Source organism: Lingula anatina, chromosome 9, assembly GCF_051362555.1.
Source record: "Lingula anatina isolate TDL-2025a chromosome 9, LinAna3.0, whole genome shotgun sequence".
Classification (NCBI taxonomy): Eukaryota; Metazoa; Brachiopoda; class Lingulata; order Lingulida; family Lingulidae; genus Lingula; species Lingula anatina.
In genome coordinates this window covers 8,754,060-8,777,437 of record NC_141775.1, presented here as the reverse complement: position 1 = coordinate 8,777,437, position 23,378 = coordinate 8,754,060, and the positions used below count along the sequence as shown (strand labels likewise).

Below are 23,378 nucleotides of genomic sequence, written 5' to 3'. Positions count from 1 at the left end.
ATCAAAGATATGACAAACACGTGTTTATTATACAACAGTAATGTAATTAAATCTTCGACTGAAATGTCAAGATGAACAATAATGATAAAGTTAACAACTGAAGTGTTGTTCATTTATCTGTTTCGACTGTCACATGTCAATCAGGGGATGAAAAATCAACAGGTATGACGTCAATAAGTGTAAACACCTGCCGGTATTAAAATCACTCGCAGGGTAAAGCATAAAAACTGGGACTCAACAAATAAATAATAGTGCTGGCAGCCAAGATGAAGGGTAACAACCTAATTAACTCATCATTCGACCGAAGACGCACACTTGGAATCTTTTCTTATTATACATGTAACACATTTAAAAAGAAAGGGTTAGAATTCTTAGGTGAAATGTTTTTTTTTATTTTTATGAATGTGAGTTTTTTCTAAAACATTTAAACTAGGACCCGTCAATCATCGGGCCAATGGTTCTATCTGTATCACAAATTAAAGCCATGTATTTGTAGATTGAGAGCTGTGCACAATACGGTAATGACATGAACTTTTCAATGGCAAAAACGATCAAATTTTCAGACACAATTTTATTATAACAAAAAATTATTTCTATATAACATTTATGGTGATTGTATTGTAGAGAATAGAATAGAACTATATAGAAACCTTTTTTTTTTTTTGTAGTATAATATTGTTATTGCTGCAACTCAACGGGAATATGTTATACAGTATCTGTAAAATTAAAAAAAATTGCCAATTGAAAAGATCTAGTATATACCTGTATACACTTGTATATATGTCTTCTTTAAGAATAACACGATTGGTTGTACTTGATAAAACAGCAGCACTGTATTAGCACATAAAGCACGCACACAACATAGACTATATACCTTACATGCAATGAATATTGTTTTGCATACTAAATATAAAAAATACATACCTGAGATGGGGCGGGGGTGCAGAAGGGACAGTTGCTCCCCCTTCTCCCTCCCTATACACACGCGCGCGCGCGCACACGCACACACACTTGCACATCCGACACACGAAGCCTACGGTCCTGCATACGTTTTCAAAACGACCCCTGGCCCCACAAGCCAGTACACCCAATGCAAACAACGCGCCCTCTTTTACCTACATAAAAGCAACACAGCACTCGTGCTAGCGAGTAAGGTATCCGGGTCAGGAAAGCAATCCCCATTTCAGCCGGGTCAGGAAAACAATCACCGTTTCAGCATTCCAGCACCACCAGGCACTGACTGACAAGGAAACTGGCTCTACTCCTCGGGCAAACTATTAGCTATTAAAATGAGGCAGGCGTTCTGGGTTCTTGTACTGGCATGTGTCTTTGTTACGGTGGATTTACAACGTAAGTATAAACCCGACTTTCAAAGTGTAAACTCTGTTATGAACGTGCGTTTTAAGGGATAGGTCGTGCACTGCTAAGGTTGCTTGGGTGTTTCGTCCCAAAAATAAAACCGGGTTGCCCTATAAAGCTGTTAAGCAACATTTAAACCATACCTTGGACTTGGCATTTTACTTTTACTGAGGACATTTTGGAAAATCAGTTTGGCCTTAGGAACCGTCTCCAGTGGCGAGTATTTCTGAACAAATGTTTGGACAAATTATAATGGAATAATCCCAACATTCTACGGTTAATGGCTTCTAGGCACATATGAAAAGTACAAAGATTTCTTCGGGCCTTTGCCCTCTCAGGTTGCCTATATACTTTACCAGGCCTAGGGTCACAATGGTTTTTCACTACATATTCACATATATAAATGTCACTGGCTGCTTCGTGACAAGTTTTTCTGCTGAGGAAAATCCCACATAATTCGGGGCTGATGGTTAATCTGCGGCTCTGGTAGAGGGTACAGGTACAGCCAACATTTACCACCAGTTATAAACAGAAATACAGATTGTGGAATAAGAGGTTAAGATTTAATGGTTTATCCTGTGAACCAACACACTCACTTAGTTCGATAAGTCCCAGAATTTTCCAAAGACATTCATTCATTTAATGGCAATCTTTGGCTTCTGTGTCCAATGTTGGCCTTTTCAGACCAAAAGGATCGAGGTTCTTTGGAACCCCCTCTCAGACCCTGCTTCGCCCCCCCCCCTTAGTTTTGCCTACAGCATACGCTGTCCTTATCAAGCCACCAGTTGGCATGGTTATGCAGCTGTTGAGGGATTGGAGTTTAAGCAAACCCTGAAGCTCCGAGTGGTACTTCCGTTTATCAATGAATTATGTGGTACGGGAGTTATATTTACAATTTTCGAGTAAATAGTGTAAGTCATAAGTAAATATACAGTGTTTGTAGCTCGCCGACTTGTATTTCAATCACGATGCAAGCTGCATTCAATCGACCTCGTAACCAGGATTTTGGGATTATTGCAATCAGCTTGACTTGTGTTTTAGGAAAGCACACTTGAACAAATTAGTTCCGTATTCCCTATGTTTATCTAGATGGCACATTTAACTTATCATCAGCCGACGCTGGGAGGGCAAACTGCACCCAAGTTTGAAATGGGCTTACTCACGCAACGTTACGAAAACAAGAGAAAACATGCTATCATTAGAAGCCAGTGTCCAATGTAGAAGGGGCGATCTAACTTAGAGAGACTCATGTGAGCAGCTGTCAAATACGACTAGCTCATAACAGGGGCCATTCTAATCACCCTGTTATCCCCCCTCGCCATTGTAATCACGACAAGTTGAGATACGTTAAGTTCAATGGTTAAGAGCATATCGAAGTCAGACTAGTTTGGGTTGTAATAACTTAGGCAGATCTATCTTCGGACTTTGGCATTCGCCATGCCTTTTTTTTTATCAGACAAAACTTATCGGATTTCATTTATTCAAATATTCAAAACGTAGTTATCTATCCAAAAGTTTAACCAAGACAAAGTGTGTGACCATCCCCTCCAAATAAACGAGTTACTTTACAGTCGTCATCAAGTAAAAATTGCATAAATTACTCTTTTTATTTATACGCATCTTATACTGGTATTCAGGTAAGGCCGAGGAGTGGTATTAGTATACGCATACTTTGTATAACGGCGTGTAATATGAAACTTTCTTTTCACGCATGATATGCAAAAAAACATGAACTCGCAATCCTTAGGTTCACTAAGACCCCATTCCCATAGACACCATTCGTCCCAACGGGCATTATTCATACACGAGCAGGCATATGATCATTTATTACATAAACTTATATACAGAGACATGACGTTGAGGTATTATTATGATAATACATGACAGCGCTATTCCTATCTTTGAATCTGTAATTCTTGTGCCCCAGGACCCATCCTCATAGACACAATCGGTCTACCTAGATCGATCCAACTCTGTGGGGACTCTCGCTGAGTGCATCCGGCTAAACTGAATGATACGCTTCCTCTTGTTTCTAACGTACTCCTATGATTACTAGCTTTACTTTATTGAGCTAAGTGCACTCAGTAAGAGTCCCGGCAGAGTTGGGTCGATCTACGTAGACCGATTGTGTCTATGAAAATGGGTCCTGGGGCACGAGAATTACAGATTCAAAGATTAAAATAGATTGTGTCTTAATGGGAATGGAGTCTAACATATAGTCATACACTGGTTTAACCGTATACTTTTCATAAATCACCCTTTTCCCGGCTCTCATTCAAGTATGTCAAGAAGTATGGATGATGCCCTACCTTGCATAACTAAGACAGATATACACGCCGCTGTGAAAAGAAATAATCATTTTTCCAACACAAACTCTTTGCCCCGGGGGATGGTTTGAACCTAGGGCTCATTCCCAATGACATTATCGTTCTACGTAGATCGATCCAACTTCGCGGGGACTCTCGCTGAGTGCAATCAGATGAACTGATAAATAACGTTTAATTGTTTTGTGAAGCTGGTCGAGAAGACGGTGAAGTGTAATTGGAAAATCAAACCAAACACAAATGTCGCCATAAACACCTAGCTTATGTGCGATAACTGCATGTTTTAAGCATCTTTTAAAAATAGGCCCCTACCTTATTTACACATTCTACAAATTAAAATACATTCTACATATCTATTTCTCTTAATCTCACTACTTTCATGTCATACACAGGGCCTCAGCAACTCAAGGACTACTGGATGGATCTCGGCCAGAGAAAACTCAGAGAGAAACTGAACACCAAACCGAACACTAACGTCGCCAAGAACGTCATCATATTTATAGGAGACGGGCTGGGAGTGTCAACAGTGACAGCAGCTCGGATCCACAAGGGACAGTTACAAGGCAAAACAGGGGAAGAGGGGAGTCTGTTTTTCGAGAATTTCCCGTATGTCGGGTTGTCTAAGGTATGTAGGTGACATAGGCCTCATTCAGAATACGGGACTGACTACATGTAGTCCGAAGGTCAAATATGGCCAACCCACTTGAAAAGATATCGATGGATATTTCTTCAGTGTCTATCAGCGGATTAGACGGCAAGCTTTGTAATGGGTCGCCAAATTTGACCCTCGGACTAATTAGTCTCCTATTCTGAATGGTTCCTAAGGCCCCATTCCCATAGACCGATCCAACTCTGCAGGACTCTCGCGAAGGGCAGTCAGTTTAAGTTTTTATGGTTATTTCATCTTAAGCTCTGTCAAATCTCAGTCTCTTGTAGGAAATCACTATGTTTTTCGGGTATTTCTTCCCAAGACGACCTTCCCGGCGCATAGAGTAGCCCCACCTCACGCGGATTCTCGCTCGTTTTCCTTTCTCACGTGACGTCGGATGAAAGGGTTCCCACAAATAAATTTTCTCTTTTTCTTGTATGTACTCAAACGTAATTGTTCTCAAACAAATTGAAAGTCATCATGGGGTAATCAACTCCAACTATGAAAATGTATTAGTAGGCCCTACATGTAGAGTCAAAAACTATAAATGTTAAACAGCTGTTGCATGCATACATAACATGGAATCGTTATTTCTAGACGTATAACACGGACCGGATGGTCAGCGATTCTGCAGGAACAGCCACGGCCATCTTGTGTGGCGTCAAGACCAAATTTGGGCTGATTGGTGTGGACGACCGCACCTCGTTTGGTAACTGCACCTCAGAAGAGGGCGCCTCGGTAGATTCCATACTGAAATGGGCAAACGCTGAAGGTGATGTTTATTGATCATTCTCAATGAAACTATCGTTCTACGTAGATTCATCCAACTCTGCGGGGACTCTCGTTGAATGCAATCAGCTTAACAGATTTTAATCTGTTTAAACATCCCTCCTCTTGCCTTTGAGTGCAATTCAGAAAAGCCGGTCGTTATACGAGTGCGTTGGTAACAATAGGAAGCCTGTTAATCTATTAATCTGATAGCATTCAGCTGGAGTACCTGTTGATTGGGATCGAACTAAGTAGAACGATATTGTCATTGGGAATGCGCCCTTAGGTTTATGTCTGGAACATGTGCTTCTAGTGGCAGATTTATACTGACAGCCGACTTCGCTTGTGCTCCTGACTTTTCTTAATTTTAGTAAATTTTAGTTTTTTTTTTGCTTATGAAACACTTATTAAACACTTATTTATTAAAAAGTGCATATGTTTGTTAAAAAAAATAAATAGAATATTTTTACAGGCAAGTCCACCGGTATCATCACCACGACTCGCATAACGCACGCCACCCCCGCTTCGGGGTTCGCCCATTCTGCTAGCAGATACTGGGAAGCAGACGCAGATCTTCCTGCTGACGCGCGCGGCACGTGCACCGACATAGCAAAACAAATGATCGAAGGAGATGGAAGTTTTATCAAGGTAAGTTGGAGGCTCAGTTTAAACAAGGAAGGTTTTATGATGTTTTGAAAAGTGTTACACAGCACTCACAACTTGGCATGGTTATCGTATCTGAATGCAATAACGGAGGATTATATAGCCCTATCCTAAATATGGACACCGCAACCAGCTCTGAGAAAGGATATAAATAAATTAAACCCAATAAACTGGAATTAAGTAAAGAGAGAGACAATATAGTTAATTCAATCAAAAGAAAAATTGATAATTTTTTTAAATAAACAAAAACAAACAAACAAACAAACAAACAAAAAACCGTCTTCACCCAAAATTCCCAATGACGGGATATGAGTGTAAATTAAGTTTTTCCTTAAATTCGTTAATTGAACTTTTACCGTTCTCTTAACTCCCAGTAGAAGTTACTAGAACACAGACGCAGTGACCGCCATTAATAACCACTGTGCATCGGCAAAACTTGGTCTAAATGCAAACAACCCAGCCTCATATTATACTTGACCGACGTCCAAAAGAACAAACAAATCATGTTGATCTTGTCAACAAAATTATGTTTAGGACTAAGCTCATTTGTGATGCAATACCACGCCTGCATAATGGAGAGAGACTCCCGTCTACCTTCACTAAAATGATTCCCTACAATTGCTAAAGAGATGCAATATGAAACCTACGTACTACCGACAGGGATGCGTTAAAATTGCTACATTTTAACAAAATCATTTGAGCTTAGAGAATAAAATGTGGCGTTTGGTGGTTCTTTGATGTTTCATCCTCTTGCAATTGTATTTATTTACCAACCTAACAATTTTTTCATCATTTTCAAAATATAATCTTCCTTTATAGTATGTATGTATGTACGTAAACTGAGTACAGTATGCTTACATACAATCTTATTAGGCATCTCATTGTTTATATAAATTTATTAGCTGCTATTGTACATAGTAATGCATATGCATGTATTATTGTATGTGCGGACAGAATCTGTGAATCGGGCCTTTGTCCAATAGTGTATTTTCTCGTGGAGAATTGACAGATATTATTCCAGATTTCAATTTCAATTACGAAAGATGAACGGAAGAGATACGAAGGTCTCTGTTATACGTTTGAAGTGAACTTTGTTTCAGGTTATTTTAGGAGGAGGAAGACGGCAGTTTTATCACAGAAATGAAAGCGATCCAGAATACCCAAATGTGAAAGGAAAGAGAACGGACAGAAATCTGATCAATGTGAGTATTGTGAAAAATTTGTTCCCTTTTATATTATTAAACCAAAGAGGCAGATATCTATCTATTTGATTAAACAGAATAAGTCGAGAATTGTAAAAATGAAGAGCAGTTGTAAAACGTGAAATCGCGGTAGAAGGGCGCTATACTAAATTCTGGAACCCATTAACATTGCTTGCTGTCGTAAATGAAAAAACAAGAGCAATCTAGTCTCACAGGTGAAAGGTTCCGGTGTGCCTATATAACCACTTACTAGGTGGACATCCGTTCCCTTCGGACCGCTGAAACGAAACTGGGGGTCAGTGTAAAAGAAAGTCCGCCCTCCATTTAGTTATAATGGTTAGGGTTAGCCTGACCTAAGTGGGTCAAAATCTAGGGCCAGGCTTATCTGTACAAATGCATGGGAAGCGGACTCTATCATGGGGGACTCTCTGTCACGTTACTCAGGTGTGTCTATATAACATTCATTTCGGAGGACACCCCCTTCGCCCCCGTTCTTGCCGGCGAAATACTAAAAAGTACAGTAGGGACAGCTGGTGGCCACTTTCAAAGTAACCCTTTTACAATAAATGCACAACGTTGATAAAATATACGTGTGTTTTCTTCAGCAATGGCTCCAAGCTAAGGCTGACATGAATATGAGAGCCGAATATGTCTGGAACAGCACTGGGTTCAACAGCGTAGAGCCCGCAGATGTCGACTTCTTAATAGGTATCTCATCTCTCTCTTTCTCTCTCTTTCTCTCTCTCTCTTTATTTCTCTCTCTCTCTTTCTCTCTCTCTTCCTCCCTTCATTTCTCTCTCTCTCTCTCTCTCTCTCTCTCTCTCTCATGCAGGCACGCACTGCCCTTGCACCACTCTTAAATTTCAGTACAGAGTGAAAGTAAATTTAACCTCACAGTCGACCACCATGCGGTATTCCAACACACGTCACACACGATTGTAATGTTGAAAATCTACTTTTCTTTCCCCCTTTCTAGGCCTATTTGAGCCGAGTCACATGCAGTATGAAGGTGAAAGGAACCATGACATGGAGCCGTCCTTGGCAGAAATGACCGAAAAAGCCATCAAAATACTGAAGAAAAATGCCAAGGGATTTGTTCTCCTTGTCGAGGGTGAGAAACAAGGCTTATATTTACAATTAAATTTTGAATTCTGTGGAGTACCCCTGCGGACTCTTAATACATTTTAGTGCGTTTTGGAATGGATACATCTTTTTTATACTCAACATTCGACGTGGGATCATAATAGTCCCTTCGTTGCGTACACACAATGGACAATAGAAGTGTCACCCAATGAATCAGAGTAATCAAATAATAATTAAGTAATCAATAATCAAAGTAGGCAGATCTTGAGTAGTTATAATGCCTGGTCTACATTTTTTTATTTTTTGGAATTTGATGTTAATAAAATGATACCAGGAGCATATCATTCCACAGTCATTTATCTCCCCCAAAGTATTGGCTCAGTAGGGGTGACACTTCTATTGTCCATTGTGTGTAATTTAAGGCGGAGTTTTGCTTAAAATGAGTATATAAAAAATGTTGTATAGATACCACATTGCACTGTAGGCTATGCTATTTATTTTACTTTGACATTGAAATGAAATATACTCCCATACTGGATCTTATGTTTCGGAACGGCAGTCACAACATTTTGACCTCAGCAGGCCTTCTTCAGTTGAACTTTTTAAATTCTCGTCTAGGTGGAAGAATAGACCACGGCCACCATGCGTCGTTAGCTCGCCATGCGGTCACAGACACCATCGCCATGGAGGCGGCGGTAAAAAAGGCGGCGGAACTCACGAGCGCAAATGACACGTTGACTGTGGTCACTGCAGACCATTCCCACGTCTTCAACATCGGTGGATATGCCGGACGGGGTATCCCGATTTTGGGTAATTTACATATTGTCAGAAATGCGCGACTTGATGAAAGGGCATTGTTCTTTTCGTGTCGTATCCAATAAGGTTAATTGGTAGAATCATCCGCGGGGGTCAATTTCTGCGCAACATTTACCGCTCAGCTTCAGGCCATTTTTCTACTCTCTATCATCATTCTTTTTATTTATTTAATTTTTTTTTTTTTTGGTGGTGGGGGGGGGGCGTTGCATATCAAATCTTTAACAATACAATACCTGTGCCATAGAGTTTAGCAACCGAACGACAAAAAGTTTCGAATAGAACAGACTAAGTACTTAAACAATTGAGATCTTCAGGATTGTTTCTTTCTTTCTTTCTTTTTCTGTGTTTTTTTCCTTTCAAAAAAAGTTGTATACAGTCTCCATATAATCTGTCAGTGAAAGCAATGTCACCAACATTTCCAGGTGTTAATGATGCAGAGAGCGACAAGAACGGCGTTCCCTACACGGTGCTATCGTACGGGAACGGCCCTGGGTACACGGCACCACGTGAGGACCCGACCACCGTCAATACATGTAAGTACAGGGGTTAACGTAAGAATAATTATTAATCACCCAATATTAACGGTTAAAATGTAGGGTTAATCTTGTATATGGAAGGTGATGGGGTGGTGTACAAAATGTAGTGAATGATCTCATAAGAGGTTTGTATTTATTTATTAAATCTATCTTAGATTCTATCTATCAAGCACGTAATACAAACAAGTATATTTTGCAATTGACCATTTTTACTTTGATTTGATTCGTTATTCGATAATTTTATTATCCAAAATTATAAAGAGAGAAAGTAAAAGAAACAAACTGATGACAGAAATTGAACATTTTTCAGCATCATGGAATTACGTGTACCAAAGCGCAGTTTTGACAGCCTCAGAAACTCACGGAGGAGAGGAGGTTCCGGTTTACGCGCAAGGCCCCATGTCTCACCTCTTCGATTTTGTATACGAGCAGAGTTACATCGCACACGTCATGGCGTACGCGGCGTGCGTGGGGCCCAACAAAGACCACTGCAAGATGGCGCCACCAACCCCTACCACTTCCGGTGGATCTTCTTTAGAGTTTTCTGTGACAAAGGCATTGGTTGTGACGAAAATGGCAGTCGCTGTGATGGTAGCAGTCATTCTTTAGCGGATACATCTTTAGGCATCATTTCCTGACACAGTTATAGTTTTTCAAAGAATTATAGCAGAATTGAAGCATTCTACTTTTTTGAGGACCATTTTCTTTTTATGTACAGACACAGATGTGTCTGTACATATTGCCATCACCTGCGTCTGTCGTCGCCGTCGCCGTCGCCGTCGCCGATCATGTCGCCGTCGCCGTCGCCGTGCACTTTCAGCGTTAACACCATAAGTGGAAGACAGTTTTACTTTTTGGCTTTATATTTACAGAGCTGACTAATATTCATAAAATGCAGGTCAAGTTCGAAAATCAGCATGATCGGGCCATTATTGTAGAATTTATCCTGTTTTTTCACTTTTTAGCATATATGCAACACTGTTAACACATTTCAAGGAAAACCGATAGGCCTGTTGTCATGAAACTCACAGGAGTTATCAATCTTACTAAAATGCAGATCAAGTTCGAAAATCGGCATGATCGGGCCACTATTTTAGTAGTTATGCTGTTTTTTCACTTTTCAGCATATGTGCAACACTGTTAACACATTTCAAGGAAAACCGATAGACCTGTTGTCATGAAACTCACAGGAGTAATCAATCTTACTAAAACGCAGGTCAAGTTCGAAAATCAGCATAATCGGGCCATTATTTTATAAGTTATGCTGTTTTTTCACATTTCCTCAGATTCAATTCTTAGGCATGTTAACAGTCTCATTATTTAACTAATAAGACTAGTAAAAGTGTTTGTTTGACATTTCCTGCATCTTTACAACATTGTTAGTTGATTATGTAAAAATGATGGTAAACTTGTTATCATGTATTGTATAATAGAGTTTCAAAAATGGAAATAAACTCATATCATTGCAGTTTGTCAGATTCATTCATTCACTATGTTCAGAAACTCAGAATGGAGGAAATTGGACATTAAACACTGTTCTATTGATATTTTTCCCATCTCATCAATTTTCTTTGTTGATCATATATAAATGGCAGTAAATTGTTAATTTTGTTATATGTTAAAAAATTGTTAAAAATGGAAAAAAAAAACATTTCAGGACAGTGCTGTCTTGTCTACATTTTAGCATTTTCAAGGTGTGACTTTGAAGTTCCTTGGACCTGAAGACCTTTGCTAGGAACATTTTCTGAATATCCATGATACTAATATTTTATTATTAAAAATTGATGGTAATTATCCTGTTAAACATTATGTAATATTGCATCAAAATTTGAAGACACCCCTATTTTGGACACTGCTCCCATGATGACCATTTAAGGAAAACCATGTCACTTACTGTTCTCAAACTTACAGGAAGAAACATGGGACTTAAATAAAGCTTCAGTGGGCAATGCAGTCTATTTGGTAAATTTTTTTGGCAGTTAATCAGTTTTTTGTGAAAATTTAATTTTTCACATATTGGCATTTTCAAGGTGTGACTTAAGAATCTCCACCGGCTTGAAGACCCATGCTGGTCACATTTCTGAAAATCCATGATTCGGATCTTTTATTATTAAAAACTGATGGTCATTATTCTGTTAAGCATTATGTAATATTGCATTAAATAGAAGAAAACACAATTTTGGGTGCTGCTCCCATGGACATGAAGCCAAATGGTAATCAAATTTTCTACATGTCCATGCTAGTCAATAATCAAAAATTGGTGATAATTATTCTGTAATTTATTATGTAATGTTACATCAAAATTGACAAAAATCTTTTTGCACTGCTACTGCAAACATTATGAAAAGAAAACTGTGTTACTTATTATTATTTTCAACTTACAAGTATGATTTGTAGGATTGGCATGCAGTTCAAATAAGGAAGCCAGCTCAAATGGGTTATCATTTATTATTGAATTTAAGCAGTTTTATGTGAAATTTTCATTTTTCTCATTCTGGCATTTTCAAAGTGTGAACTTAAACTCCCATGGGCCTGAAGCCTTACGCTTGTTACACATTTCACTTACATTGGTATTACCTGTTGAGCATAATTAAAATTTGATGTTGAATTTGCAGTTAAGCATAATGTACTTTTGCATCAGAATTGACAGTAGCCTGTTTTGTTATTTCTTGCTTTTTGTCTGTACATTTGACAGCTTTGCTGCCTTGTTACTTTACCGTTTCCTTTTTTTTTTCTATACAAGTGCATAATCTGAAAGTCAGACAGGATTCGTTTACACTCAAATCGCTGTGATTTCATCAGTAAGATGATAGCATTACACGTTTATATTATTTGATAATCCACATTTATCTGTTTTAGTGTATATAAACAAAGCAACTCTGTTTTAGCTTTTTAGTCCTTACTTCAATAGATTACATTTTTTTCTATCTACATAACCACACTGCAGAATATTCATTTTAACCAGAGAGATATTCAGTATTTGATATTTGAATAACAAAAAGGATTAATATAATATAAATAGAAAATCATAGGAGCATTTATTTGTTAAGATAAGATTTTCATAGAGATGTTAAAATGATTTAATATTCCAATGCAACAGAATTTGAACTTATTTAAAATCATGGAAGTATATAATACGAGGAAAAACGCACATGCACACAATCAATAACGCCTGTAAAAAGAAACCAGTTTTTTTTTTCAATCAAGCAGAGCCACTCGGTAAATTTAAATTGAAACTAAAACATAGTTTGGTAGTTATTGCGACTAGTTATAGCGACTAGTGAGGTGTTGGACGGCGAAAACATTGGCGGACAGATACGGATACAGTGCAGTGATCAGGGTACATACAGATATATAGGGGGTTTTGTCTGGCTGTGCAGGCATATTAGTCGACTATGAACAGCCGTTTGATTAGCGATCGCTTTTTGACTTGTTCCTTCCAATCTTACGTTGGTGTATAGAAAACAAGGATTGGTTAATTTGCTGTATACAATAAAGAAAACTTGAATGAGAAGCAAATTCAATTTAATAAACACTTGATGTCAGTCCAGTATTTTGTAAACAACCACTGAAGAACTTCAGGGTCTATTTTTTATCATGTGCAGCATCTCTTACTCATTTTTACATGTATTGTTATTGATGAATAATAAAAGATAGAAATACGCTGAAAAGGTGTTAAAAAGTGATTATTTTTATGCTATCAGAACTTGAACATATACTCATCATAAAATTATAAAAATAGAAATCTTCATCTGTAAAATGGTGTTGTGCATATTACAATGAAATTACACATCGTGATTGGGAACGTATCGTGATTAAGTATACAGCATACTGAATTTTCTTACAGAGACAGTTAATATTAAAAATACAATACTTTAAAGTGTCAACAAAAACATTTATACTGTAAAATCACTTTTGCCCTTGTAGGGCACTGCTCCTGGCTTCTTTGTTTTTCAAATCCTCACAATTAATTTACATCTTACTGAGTTCTGGAAGAGGACCTTCCCATTTTTCTCCTAAAATGAGAAAAAAAATCAGCAGTTGAAAATTGTAATATGAATTACATCAATTTAAAATCTAAAAATTTACATTAAAAAGATCACAGATTTCTGGTGCATGCATCTTCCAAGTGATCTTGATATACATACGACTACTAATAAATTCAAAACTCAAAAACAGGTTCATAAACCACAATTTGCTTTTGGAATCAATTGGATAGGGATAGGGGTAAAGAAAAAATCGGCAGATATTCCAAGAAAAAAGTCTATTTTGCCCTTTAATTTAAAGGTCGAACATGCATGGGAGGACAAAACTTGAAAACTGATGTAACACTTTTAAATTTCTAATTGTAGCCTTTATGTGTTTACTGTGTTATAGGCCAGTCAATAAACAACTTAGGTTGGAAAAAATTGGTGACAAAGGTTTCTCAACTGATTCTGGTCCGTTGAAGGCCCAATATAGCCCAAAAAAATTCCCCCATGAATCCCCCCATGGCAAAGTCTCATTTTCCACAAAAATCCAAAATGGCCGCTATTGAATGGGGTGGGTGGATTTGAAATCCATAACTTGGGAACCCAATGTCACAGAAACATGTTTTAAGTATCAACTCCTACTAAGTGAGGGATCCCCAATCTTTTGCAAGTAGTCTCAAGGTCACTGAAGGTCAAGGTCATGGCCTTATTACAAGGTCAAGGCATTTTTGGAGAAAAAAAAAACTATAATGTCTATATGACAGTTTCCCAATGTCACAGAAACAGGTTTTAAGTATCAACTCCTATTTATTGAGTGATACCCAATCTTTTGCAACTAGTGTCAAGGTCACTGGAGGTCAAGGTCATGACCTTATTACAAGGACAAAGCATTTTTGGAGGAAAAAAAACCCGTTATGTCTATATGACAGTTTCCCAATGTCACAGAAACATGTTTTAAGTATCAACTCCTACTAAATGAGTGATCCCCAATCTTTTGCAACTAGTCTCAAGGTCAATGGAGGTCAAGGTCATGACCTTATTACAAGGTCAAAGCATTTTTGGAGCAAAAAACCCCATAGGTCTATATGCCAGTTCCCCCGTTGTCATAGAAACATGTTATAAGAAACAATATCAACCAAGTGGGACACTGCCAAACACTTGCAACTATTTTCAAGGTCACCAGAGGCCAAGATTATGAGAAAATTTCAAGGGCATGGTATTTTCCAAGTTAATTACATCATATTATCTATAACTTGGTAACCGTATGTCACTAAAACATGCATTTTAATGTATCTATTCCTACTAAATGAGAAGTCAACAATCAATTGCAACTAATTTAAAGGTCACCAGAGGTAAAGGTTATGGCCGCTAATTACAAGGTCGTGAGATTTTCAAGCAAAATTCCATAATTTCTCAATTACCAAATGTTACAGAAACGTGTTAAGCGTGCCATTAATGCCTTGTAAATGGGGTCCTGTTTATCGTTTGCAACTATTTATTTCCAAAATCTAGGAGGTACAGGCTTGACCTTATTGCAAGTTCATCATGAAATTTAATGAAAATTTAATTCTAGGGTGATCTAAGTACAACACATAAGATTGTTTAAGAGCAAAATATGCATCTCCATTCTTAATGATAAATGTTACATTTTATAGAGCGAGCTGAGCCCATTGTTGTTTGATGTAAATACTTCATTTAAATACAGGTACTATTGGCATAAGCTGTCTTCATGTCTGCCCAGTGATTGACCTAAAGCCACCTTTGTATGTATGATCTACTTCGGAGTATCTGTGTGCCATTGTAGAGAGGAGATAGTGGATAAAGCACATTTATTTGCCCATTTAATCAGTATCTGTATTTGGTTGCTTTTATGACAACCAAAGGCTAGCCATTACTGAATTGCCAATGTTAAAATGTGTTAATTCTTAATGGTTGATTCAATACCTATACGGTAGCTCCGACTCTGCTCCATCATGGATGGGCGAGGTCTAAAAGCTACACCCTCTCCCAAGCCTACTGAGCATGCTGTCGCAAGTCGATACTTGGGTTAATTGGGTAATTTTAATGTGCTGAGTGGAAAATTAGTAACTTGTCTTGTGTGAAGACACACTTGTAGATGGTGCCCTTTGAGTGTCATTTCAGCATCTGTTTTCCTAAATATCCCAATTCTTGGTCCTGCAGTGGAATTCTGAAATAAGCAGCAGGCCACTTGCTGGGGAGAACTTGTTCACAACAAGTGAACTCTCTATTAGAAAGTGTAATATGTTTTGGTCAACAAACTTTAAAGCCGCTGTTTTTTGGTGTGCTCATCTGTGTCAAAAGTAGTTATATGTTTTCAAATCATGCCAGCTCCTGTCAGATTGGAGAACTAGTACTGAGACATGATTGCAAACTGGAAGTTTTCATCAGGTCTGTTAGGATAGGAAACTGGCTACAGGTTCTCACCATCATCCTTCGTTTACTTTGCTGCATCTCATTCGACAGTCATTGTGACAAGGTAGCAGTCTCAAAAGGGGGGAGGGGGGCTTTTTCTGAAAAAGTGGACCTAGAAATATTTGTGTACCTAGATAAAATTTTACCCAGAATGCCACTGGCTACAGGCCTGTATTTGATGGTCAAAGCACCAAGGACAAGGGACTTACAAACAGTTGTAGCTGTGGGCGAGGATCTAACACGTATGTAAAGGACTTTGTATCCTTCAGTTTGAAGCTCATCATGTAGAAATAGCCTTCTAACAAATATCAGTTGATCAGGTGGTAATAAATGCTTATTGAATGTTGTGCATTAATGCAGACTGCCTTATCCTCAAGTTGCACTGAAGTAAATAGTCCAACTTATCTGCAGAGGACACATTTGCCCTTTAACCACTGTCCATCATGCAGTCAAATTGCTCCTTGAATTTCTCCAGGAAAATGTATTTTTTCTCTGAAAGGGACACTTTTATTTGACCCATACCTAACACTGCTTATGCCACAACTACATGTAGACCTACTGTTAGTATAAAAGCTGGAGAGAAACGGTTACGGATGTTCAAATGGTGTAGCAACCTGTCTTCTGGAAAAGAAGGTAAATACCATAAAAAGGTGCCATTCCACCTGGTTATATTTCCCCCCCAGCCTGTGGCCAATATAAAACATCCTCATTTCTAATTCCATAATATTTTATCTAAATATTTATGTACCCAAAATGAATTAATTCCCCCATTGCAGTATTATAGAATGCTGTAATAAGATTTTGAATATTCCAATTTTTACATGTCTTATGTGAGGCTACAATGGTTATAGTGTAATAGGCTGTCTTTGCCCAGTATGAAACAAGTTTATATCATGTTATTAAGCTTTAAAGGTCTCCCACATGTATTTGAAGATTTTTGAAGAAATGAAATTTATCTTGGGAAAAAAACACAAAGCATTGCTCAACTCCTCCCTACAATAGAATAGGAAGTTTTGAACAATGTAGTTCTGACATATAGTGGAATATTCACACAAGGTTCAGGTACTTAATGTTTTTTTTTCACTTTTAGTTCCTGTATAATGTAAAACACAGCTTTATTTAAACATATAACTGTATAACATTTAGTGATTTTGAAATGGGTACAGTATACCCTTAAGCCTTGTAAACCGAATGTCATTGATTTAAATGAGTACTATGCAGTAGTGCCGATGCCTTTTCTGTAATGAAATATTCTTTAAACAATCACCTGTGTTGTTTTTGATTAGTGTAAAATCAATTTTTCTTAAATGTTATGACAACCTTGTTATAAGGGTATGACTCTGACCGGTGGTGATCCTAGAAATAGTTTCAAATGATCGGCAATATGTAACTTAGTATGAATCGATACTTTAAACATGTTTCTGTGACATAGGGTTATCAAAATATAGACATGATGGCATTTTGTTCAAGCTAAAAATGACATGACCTTGAAAATAAGGTCATGACATTGACCTCTGGTGGCCTAGAAAGCATTTAAAAATTATTCGCAGAACCTCACTTAGTAGGAAATGATATTTAAACATGCTTCTGTGACATCCAATTACAAAGGTTTAGATAATATGGGAATTTTCTGCTCGAAAAATGCAGTGTCCTTGAAATGAGGGTCATGACCTTGACCTCTAATGACTCTGAATAAATTTGCAAAAGATTGTCTGTACATTATTCAATAATAGTTAAGACTAAAATATGTTTTTGTGACATTAGGTTACCAATATATGGACATCACGTCATTTTTTTGCTCGCAAAATGTATAGATCTTGGGATTAGGTCATGACCTTGACCTCCTGTGACCTTGAGACTAGTTGCAAAAGATTGGGGATCCCTCACTTAGTAGGAGTTTATACTTTAAACATGTTTCTGTGACATTGTGTTCCCAAGATATGGACTTCAAGGTGACCCACCCCATTCAATGGCGGCCATTTTGGATTTTCGCCGAAAACAGGACTTTGCCATGGGGGGATTCATGGGGGAAATTTTTTGGGTTATATTGGGCCTTCAACGGACCAGAATCAGTTGAGAAACCTTTGTCACCAATTTTTTCCAACCTCAATGGGGAAAATATGCTCGTTTACTGGCCTATTACATGCCCACAATTGATGAGGATTAGGATAGGGATGGGCTGGGGGTGGGGCTGGGGCTGGGGGTGGGGGTGGGGACCAGGGGGGGGGGGAAGGAAGCAAAGCCTCACATTGCATACCAGAAGTATTTACAGATAAATGTTAATAACAGGAAAAGAAAGATATGCTTACCCATTATGTGTGCCATTAATTCAAACCTATCCCCTCCAAAGAAAAGATGTTTCTCTCCATCTTTGTGCAATATGATGGTGGGAGCTCCAAAAGTCTGGTTTCACAAAAAAAAAAAAAAAAAAAAAAAAAAAAAAAAAAAAAAAAAAAAAAAAAAATCAAATTATGAGACATGGGTAAAGAAATGTAGATATGGAGTGATATAATATGGGGATACTGCGCAGGTAGAAATGCAATTAACTTGAGTATTACTTCCACTGAAATGTGTGTGTGCTTGTTTCATAACTTTTCTGAAATGATAGAAACATATTTTAGGTAGAAATTGTTTGAAATGTGTGTGTGTGTGAGAGAGCGAGAGAGAGAGAGAGAGAGAGAGAGATTGAGAGATTCACATTCTTACCCCCATGTCGAGAGCTTCTTGTGTATTTGCCTTTAGCTTGTTTTTAATTTCATCTGTGGTCATTTTTTCTAATGCAGTTTTTGCAACATCATCAGAAAGTTGAGCTTTGGCAGCTGCCTAAAATTGTATGCAACATCATCTTTTAAATACATTTGAATTTTAAAATACCCATCAACGATTACATATTTGCAAGGACATACACACAGGGACGCCACACACACTCACTTCATAATGCTTTTTCAAGAACTCAAAAAAAAGGCAAGTTATCTTAGAAAAACCTTGTCATACCTGTAGAAAACTCTCAGGCTTTGTAATGTCTTCATCCTGGAATAAAACAATCCATATAAAAATAACCTGTCACTGTGAGCACTTTCCTTTGTGTAAAGGGTCATAGACTTCATTAAACTCATTATATTGAATATAGCACTTGCTTTTTTTTTTTGAAAGATACACAAGAGAAATTTTGCTAGTCTAAGAGCTACAATTCCTACCTTCTACCAGGGACAAATATTGATTTTTCACTAGGTATTCATAGATATGGCCCTAGCTAATCCATGACCATTTTCTCTGCCATAGAGAAATGAGGCATGAATTAGCCAGAGACATTCGTGAGTATCTAAAGATAAATCTATTTGTCGCCCTGGTAAAGGGTAATAATTACCCTGCTCCAGACCCGCATCCAGAACTCTCTGCTGATTGGTTCTGTCTTCTCCTTCTGTAACAAGTCTACAGACAGGACATACCTCATGGCGGCCAGTGATCCTTTATTGAACATGACATCTGCTGGATCCTGTATAACAAACAGGGGTTATTTCATACAGAAACAAAGTTTAAACCAGTGAGACTTCCAGCAGAGGATGGCCTATCTTTTAGCTGAACAGATTTTTAAAATTATCAGAAGACCCCACCCCACTCTTGGTCTTGGCTAAACCCCTGCACAGAAAGGATATTTCTTTTATTGGTTTTAGTTTAATTTTTTACTGAGTGCATTGTTTAAGCTTTACATGTCCAGACCCCACCAATCAAACAGAGCAACAAATATATAATGAAAATTTTCTTGCCTACCGATGGAGCTTTTAAAGGTACCCTAAAATATTCTCCTAATCTCTTCAAGTCTTTGTCCATGTAAGCCATCTTGTTTGGCACCAGACCAGGTGGTCTATTACCTGAAATATGATAGTCATTTTTAGTATAAAACTGTACTCAAAACAGTCTGAAAATAAAGAATGTATAAATGACAGCATCCAATAAACCTACCAAGAGATTTTGTACACAAAAGTATAAAAATAATTCATATAATGATTACCAGGCAATGCTAGTTCTCTTTAAAATGTTTTCCAATTTTGACAGAGGGGCATGATTTTGCATGGCCAAATAAACTACAGAATGATTCTGTTAACAGTTAACAGTCTCCCCGCCTCCACATGCGCTATTGAACGGATTAAATCTTGGCTCTTGAGTTTTAATTGCTAGACCCCTGCAGGGATGGTGCATGTGCAGGAGGGGAAACCATCAGGGAGTTAGCAGCATTGCTTTAAGTGGAGAGGTCATATTAAGTCTAAGAATCTGTTAGTTCTCGGATCAACTTGTTCCGAATGTGATCATAGAAGGAAGTGGTCCCTAGACTGTGTCCCTCGGGGTGTAACTGATATATCTTACCTGCCCCTTGCATAATGCCACCAAGAAAAAAAGGTTTCAGATGTAAGTCCATATTCCATTTTGTCTTGTACCTGGTTAATACCTGAAAGAGCAGAAAATTGCAAAAATTAAAATAAAAAAAATTTCAGACAAAAACAAAACAAGGCAGCAAAGCTGTCAAATGTACAGACAAAAAACAGGAAATAACTATGCACAAAATAGGCTACTGTCAATTCTGATGCAAAATTTTAATGATTGAATCTGACAAACTGCAATGATATGAGTTTATTTCCATTTTTGAAACTTTATTACACAATACACGATAACAAGTTTACCATCATTTTTACATAATCAACTAATAATGTTGTAAAATTGCAGGAAATGCCAAACAAACACTTTTACTTTTCTTATTAGTTCAATAATGAAACTGTTTACATGCCTAAGAATTGAATCTGAGGAAATGTGAAAAAACTGCATTTCTTTAAAATAATGGCCCGATTATGCTGATTTTTGAACTCAACCTGCGTTTTAGCAGGAATGACCACTCCTGTGAGTTTAATGACAATTGGCCTATCTGTTTTTCTTATATTGTGTTTACAGTGTTGCATATATGCTGAAAAGTGAAAAAAAAGCATAACTACTAAAATAGTGCCCTGATCATGCCGATTTTCGAAGTTGACCTGCGTTATAGTAGGATCGATTAATCCTGTGAGTTTCATGACAAAAAGCTCATCGGTTTTCCTTGAAATGTGTTTACAGTGTTGCATATATGCTGAAAAGTGAAAAAACAGCATAACTTCTACATTAATGGCCCGATCATGCTGATTTTTGAACTTGGCCTGCATTTTATGAATATTCATCAGCTCTGTAAATATACAGCCAAAAAGTAAAACTGCCTTCCACTTATCGTGTTTACAATGAAAGTGCATGGCACCGGCGCCAGTGACGGCGACGACGGCGACGACAGACGCAGGTGATGGCAATATGTATAGACACATCTCTACATATTAACTGTACTATTTGAGAACAGTATGTGACATGGTTTTTCTTAAATGGTCATCATGGGAGCAGTGCCCAAAATAGGTTTTTTTCAAATTTTGATGCAATATTACATAATGTTTAACAGCATAATGATCATCAATTTTTAATAATAAAATATTAGTATCATGGACAAATAGTAAACGTGACTTACAAAGGTTTTTAGGCCGATAGAACTTCAAAGTCACACCTTAACAATGCCAAAATGTAAACAAGACTGCACTGTTCTGAAATGGGTTTATTTCCATTTTTAACACTTTTTTTAACATAAAACAAAATTAATAGGTTACTGCCATTTTTATACGATCAACTAAGAAAATTGATGAGATGTGAAAAATATCAATAGAACAGTGTTAAATGTCCAATTTCTTCCATTCTGAGATTCTGAACATAGTGAATGATTGAATCTGACAAACTGCAATGATATGAGTTTATTTCCATTTTTGACACTTTATTACACAATACACGATAACAAGTTTACCATCATTTTTACATAATCAACTAACAATGTTGTAAAGATGCAGGAAATGTCAAACAAACACTTTTATGTATCTTATTAGTAAAATAATAAGACTGTTAACATGCCTAAGAATTAAATCTGAGGAAATCTGAGGAAATGTGAAAAAACAGCATAACTTCTAAAATAATGCCCCGATTATGCTGATTTTCAAACTCAACCTGCGTTTTAGTAAGACTGACCATTCCTGTGAGTTTAATGACAATTGGGCTTTTTGTTTTTCTTATATTGTGTTTACAGTGTTGCATATATGCTGAAAAGTGAAAAAACCGCATAACTACTGAAATAGTGGCCCATCATGCTGATTTTCGAACTTAACCTGCGTTTTAGTAAGATTGATTACTCCTGTGAGTTTCATGACAACAGGCCTAACGGTTTTCCTTAAAATGTGTTTACAAGGTTGCATATATGCTGAAAAGTGAAAAAACAGCATAACTTCTACAATAATGGCCCGATCATGCTGATTTTCGAACTTGACCTGCGTTTTATGAATATTCATCAGCTCTGTAAATATAAAGCCAAAAAGTAAAACTGCCTTGCAGTTATCGTGTTTACAAGGTAAGTGCACGGCGCCGGCGACGGCATCGGCATCGGCATCGGCATCGGCATCGGCGACGACAGACGCAGGTGATGGCAATATGTACAGACACATCTGTGTCTGTACATAAAAATAGATTCATATATCTGCTCTTTGGTGGGAAATTCCTAGACAGGATACCTTTAATAACAACAGGCATACTTACTTCAAAGGCCAGCCAAGAATAGGGTGATATCACATCATAGAAGAGTTCTACAGTTTTCTTCACTGGGGAGCCCATTATGTGTACTAATTATGACAGTCAGCTCACAATCCTCTTAGCACCAAAATCTGTGATTTGGTCACCCTGGAAAAAACAGCAGTGCAACCCTGTTGCTTTACTTCACGTTTGAAAAGGAGGTGGCAAGTAAGATCTACCGGTAGCATGTGCACATGGTACTGTACAAGCCCAGTCTATCACCTCAGCACCTGTCTCCCCCCCCCCCCCCCCCCCACACACACACAATTTTGTGTGTGTTTGTGCATGTGTGTGTGTGAGTGTGTTACGAGCACTTCCCTGTGTCTGGACCAACCTCCCCCTCTGAACTCCACAAACACACACATACACACACACACACACTGTGGCGTGTGTTACAGTGTCACTGAGTGTCACTGTTCGTACAGGGTACAATATAGCTATAAACATTGGGATATTTATAATTATAACAGCAATTTGCAGGTACTGGTGTGGGGAATGAGGTCGAGAGGTGAAGATATTAGGACCACATGCATAATCGGAAATGCAGGACTAACAGCTAGAAGTGAACACTTATCAAAATATGCCCCCCCCCCCCCCCCCCCCCCCCCCCCCCCGCCAACTACCGCCTACCACCTTCTGTCTTGATAATAGCATTCATATAAACATTATCCAAGTTACTCGATCACAACAAAAATTGTGCTTAATATAGACAATTCTTTTGACATTGCCTTATCAAGCAATCTCATTTCTACTTACACAGTTCTGGAGGCAGAGTTGGATCTTAAAAGTAGCCGATAGGTGTACATCGGCAAGATGAGACCAATCTCAAGTCGGTCAAATTACGCTATCCTTATCTTTATTATCAACGCTATCATTGTAACTTAAGTTCACATTGTAAC

General features: G+C 37.8%; 2 protein-coding genes across 4 annotated transcripts; one reads left to right on the top strand and one right to left on the bottom strand.

The window, feature by feature from the left end:
• The first annotated feature begins 1,101 nt into the window (after positions 1 to 1,101).
• Positions 1,102 to 13,071, top strand: LOC106173620 (alkaline phosphatase-like). Of its 2 annotated transcripts, none has more exons than XM_086996268.1 (10): positions 1,102 to 1,350; positions 4,076 to 4,308; positions 4,930 to 5,104; positions 5,573 to 5,748; positions 6,864 to 6,965; positions 7,571 to 7,673; positions 7,942 to 8,076; positions 8,667 to 8,858; positions 9,287 to 9,397; positions 9,711 to 13,071. In XM_086996268.1, the coding sequence occupies exons 1-10, from the start codon at positions 1,290 to 1,292 to the stop codon at positions 10,007 to 10,009; spliced, it is 1,587 nt and encodes a 528-aa protein (XP_086852394.1). In that variant the 5' UTR covers positions 1,102 to 1,289; the 3' UTR covers positions 10,010 to 13,071. The 2 variants fall into 2 exon arrangements, with proteins under 2 accessions (XP_086852394.1, XP_086852395.1); XM_086996269.1 differs by lacking the exon at positions 1,102 to 1,350 and adding an exon at positions 2,429 to 2,609.
• LOC106159077 (glutathione S-transferase kappa 1) lies at positions 12,909 to 23,363 on the bottom strand. 2 transcript variants are annotated; one of them, XM_086996270.1, is made up of 9 exons: positions 23,236 to 23,363; positions 22,447 to 22,587; positions 20,170 to 20,251; positions 19,576 to 19,676; positions 19,172 to 19,300; positions 18,799 to 18,834; positions 18,511 to 18,627; positions 18,114 to 18,207; positions 12,909 to 13,416 (listed from the first exon to the last, which is right to left on the bottom strand). In XM_086996270.1, the coding sequence occupies exons 2-9, from the start codon at positions 22,519 to 22,521 to the stop codon at positions 13,373 to 13,375; spliced, it is 678 nt and encodes a 225-aa protein (XP_086852396.1). In that variant the 5' UTR covers positions 22,522 to 22,587; positions 23,236 to 23,363; the 3' UTR covers positions 12,909 to 13,372. The 2 variants fall into 2 exon arrangements, with proteins under 2 accessions (XP_086852396.1, XP_086852397.1); XM_086996271.1 differs by lacking the exon at positions 19,172 to 19,300.
• Positions 23,364 to 23,378: the final 15 nt, after the last annotated feature.

Excerpts from the sequence above, each read along its gene's own strand:
- LOC106173620 (XM_086996268.1), top strand. The coding sequence starts at position 1,290 with ATGAGGCAGGCGTTCTGGGTTCTTGTACTGGCATGTGTCTTTGTTACG. Across the intron at positions 4,309-4,929 it reads CGTATGTCGGGTTGTCTAAG|ACGTATAACACGGACCGGAT; the intron begins GTATGTAGGTGA and ends CGTTATTTCTAG. Across the intron at positions 6,966-7,570 it reads CGGACAGAAATCTGATCAAT|CAATGGCTCCAAGCTAAGGC; the intron begins GTGAGTATTGTG and ends TGTTTTCTTCAG.
- LOC106159077 (XM_086996270.1), bottom strand. The coding sequence starts at position 22,521 with ATGGGCTCCCCAGTGAAGAAAACTGTAGAACTCTTCTATGATGTGATA. Across the intron at positions 19,677-20,169 it reads TGGCATTATGCAAGGGGCAG|GTAATAGACCACCTGGTCTG; the intron begins GTAAGATATATC and ends ATCATATTTCAG. Across the intron at positions 18,628-18,798 it reads AGCCTGAGAGTTTTCTACAG|GCAGCTGCCAAAGCTCAACT; the intron begins GTATGACAAGGT and ends ATACAATTTTAG.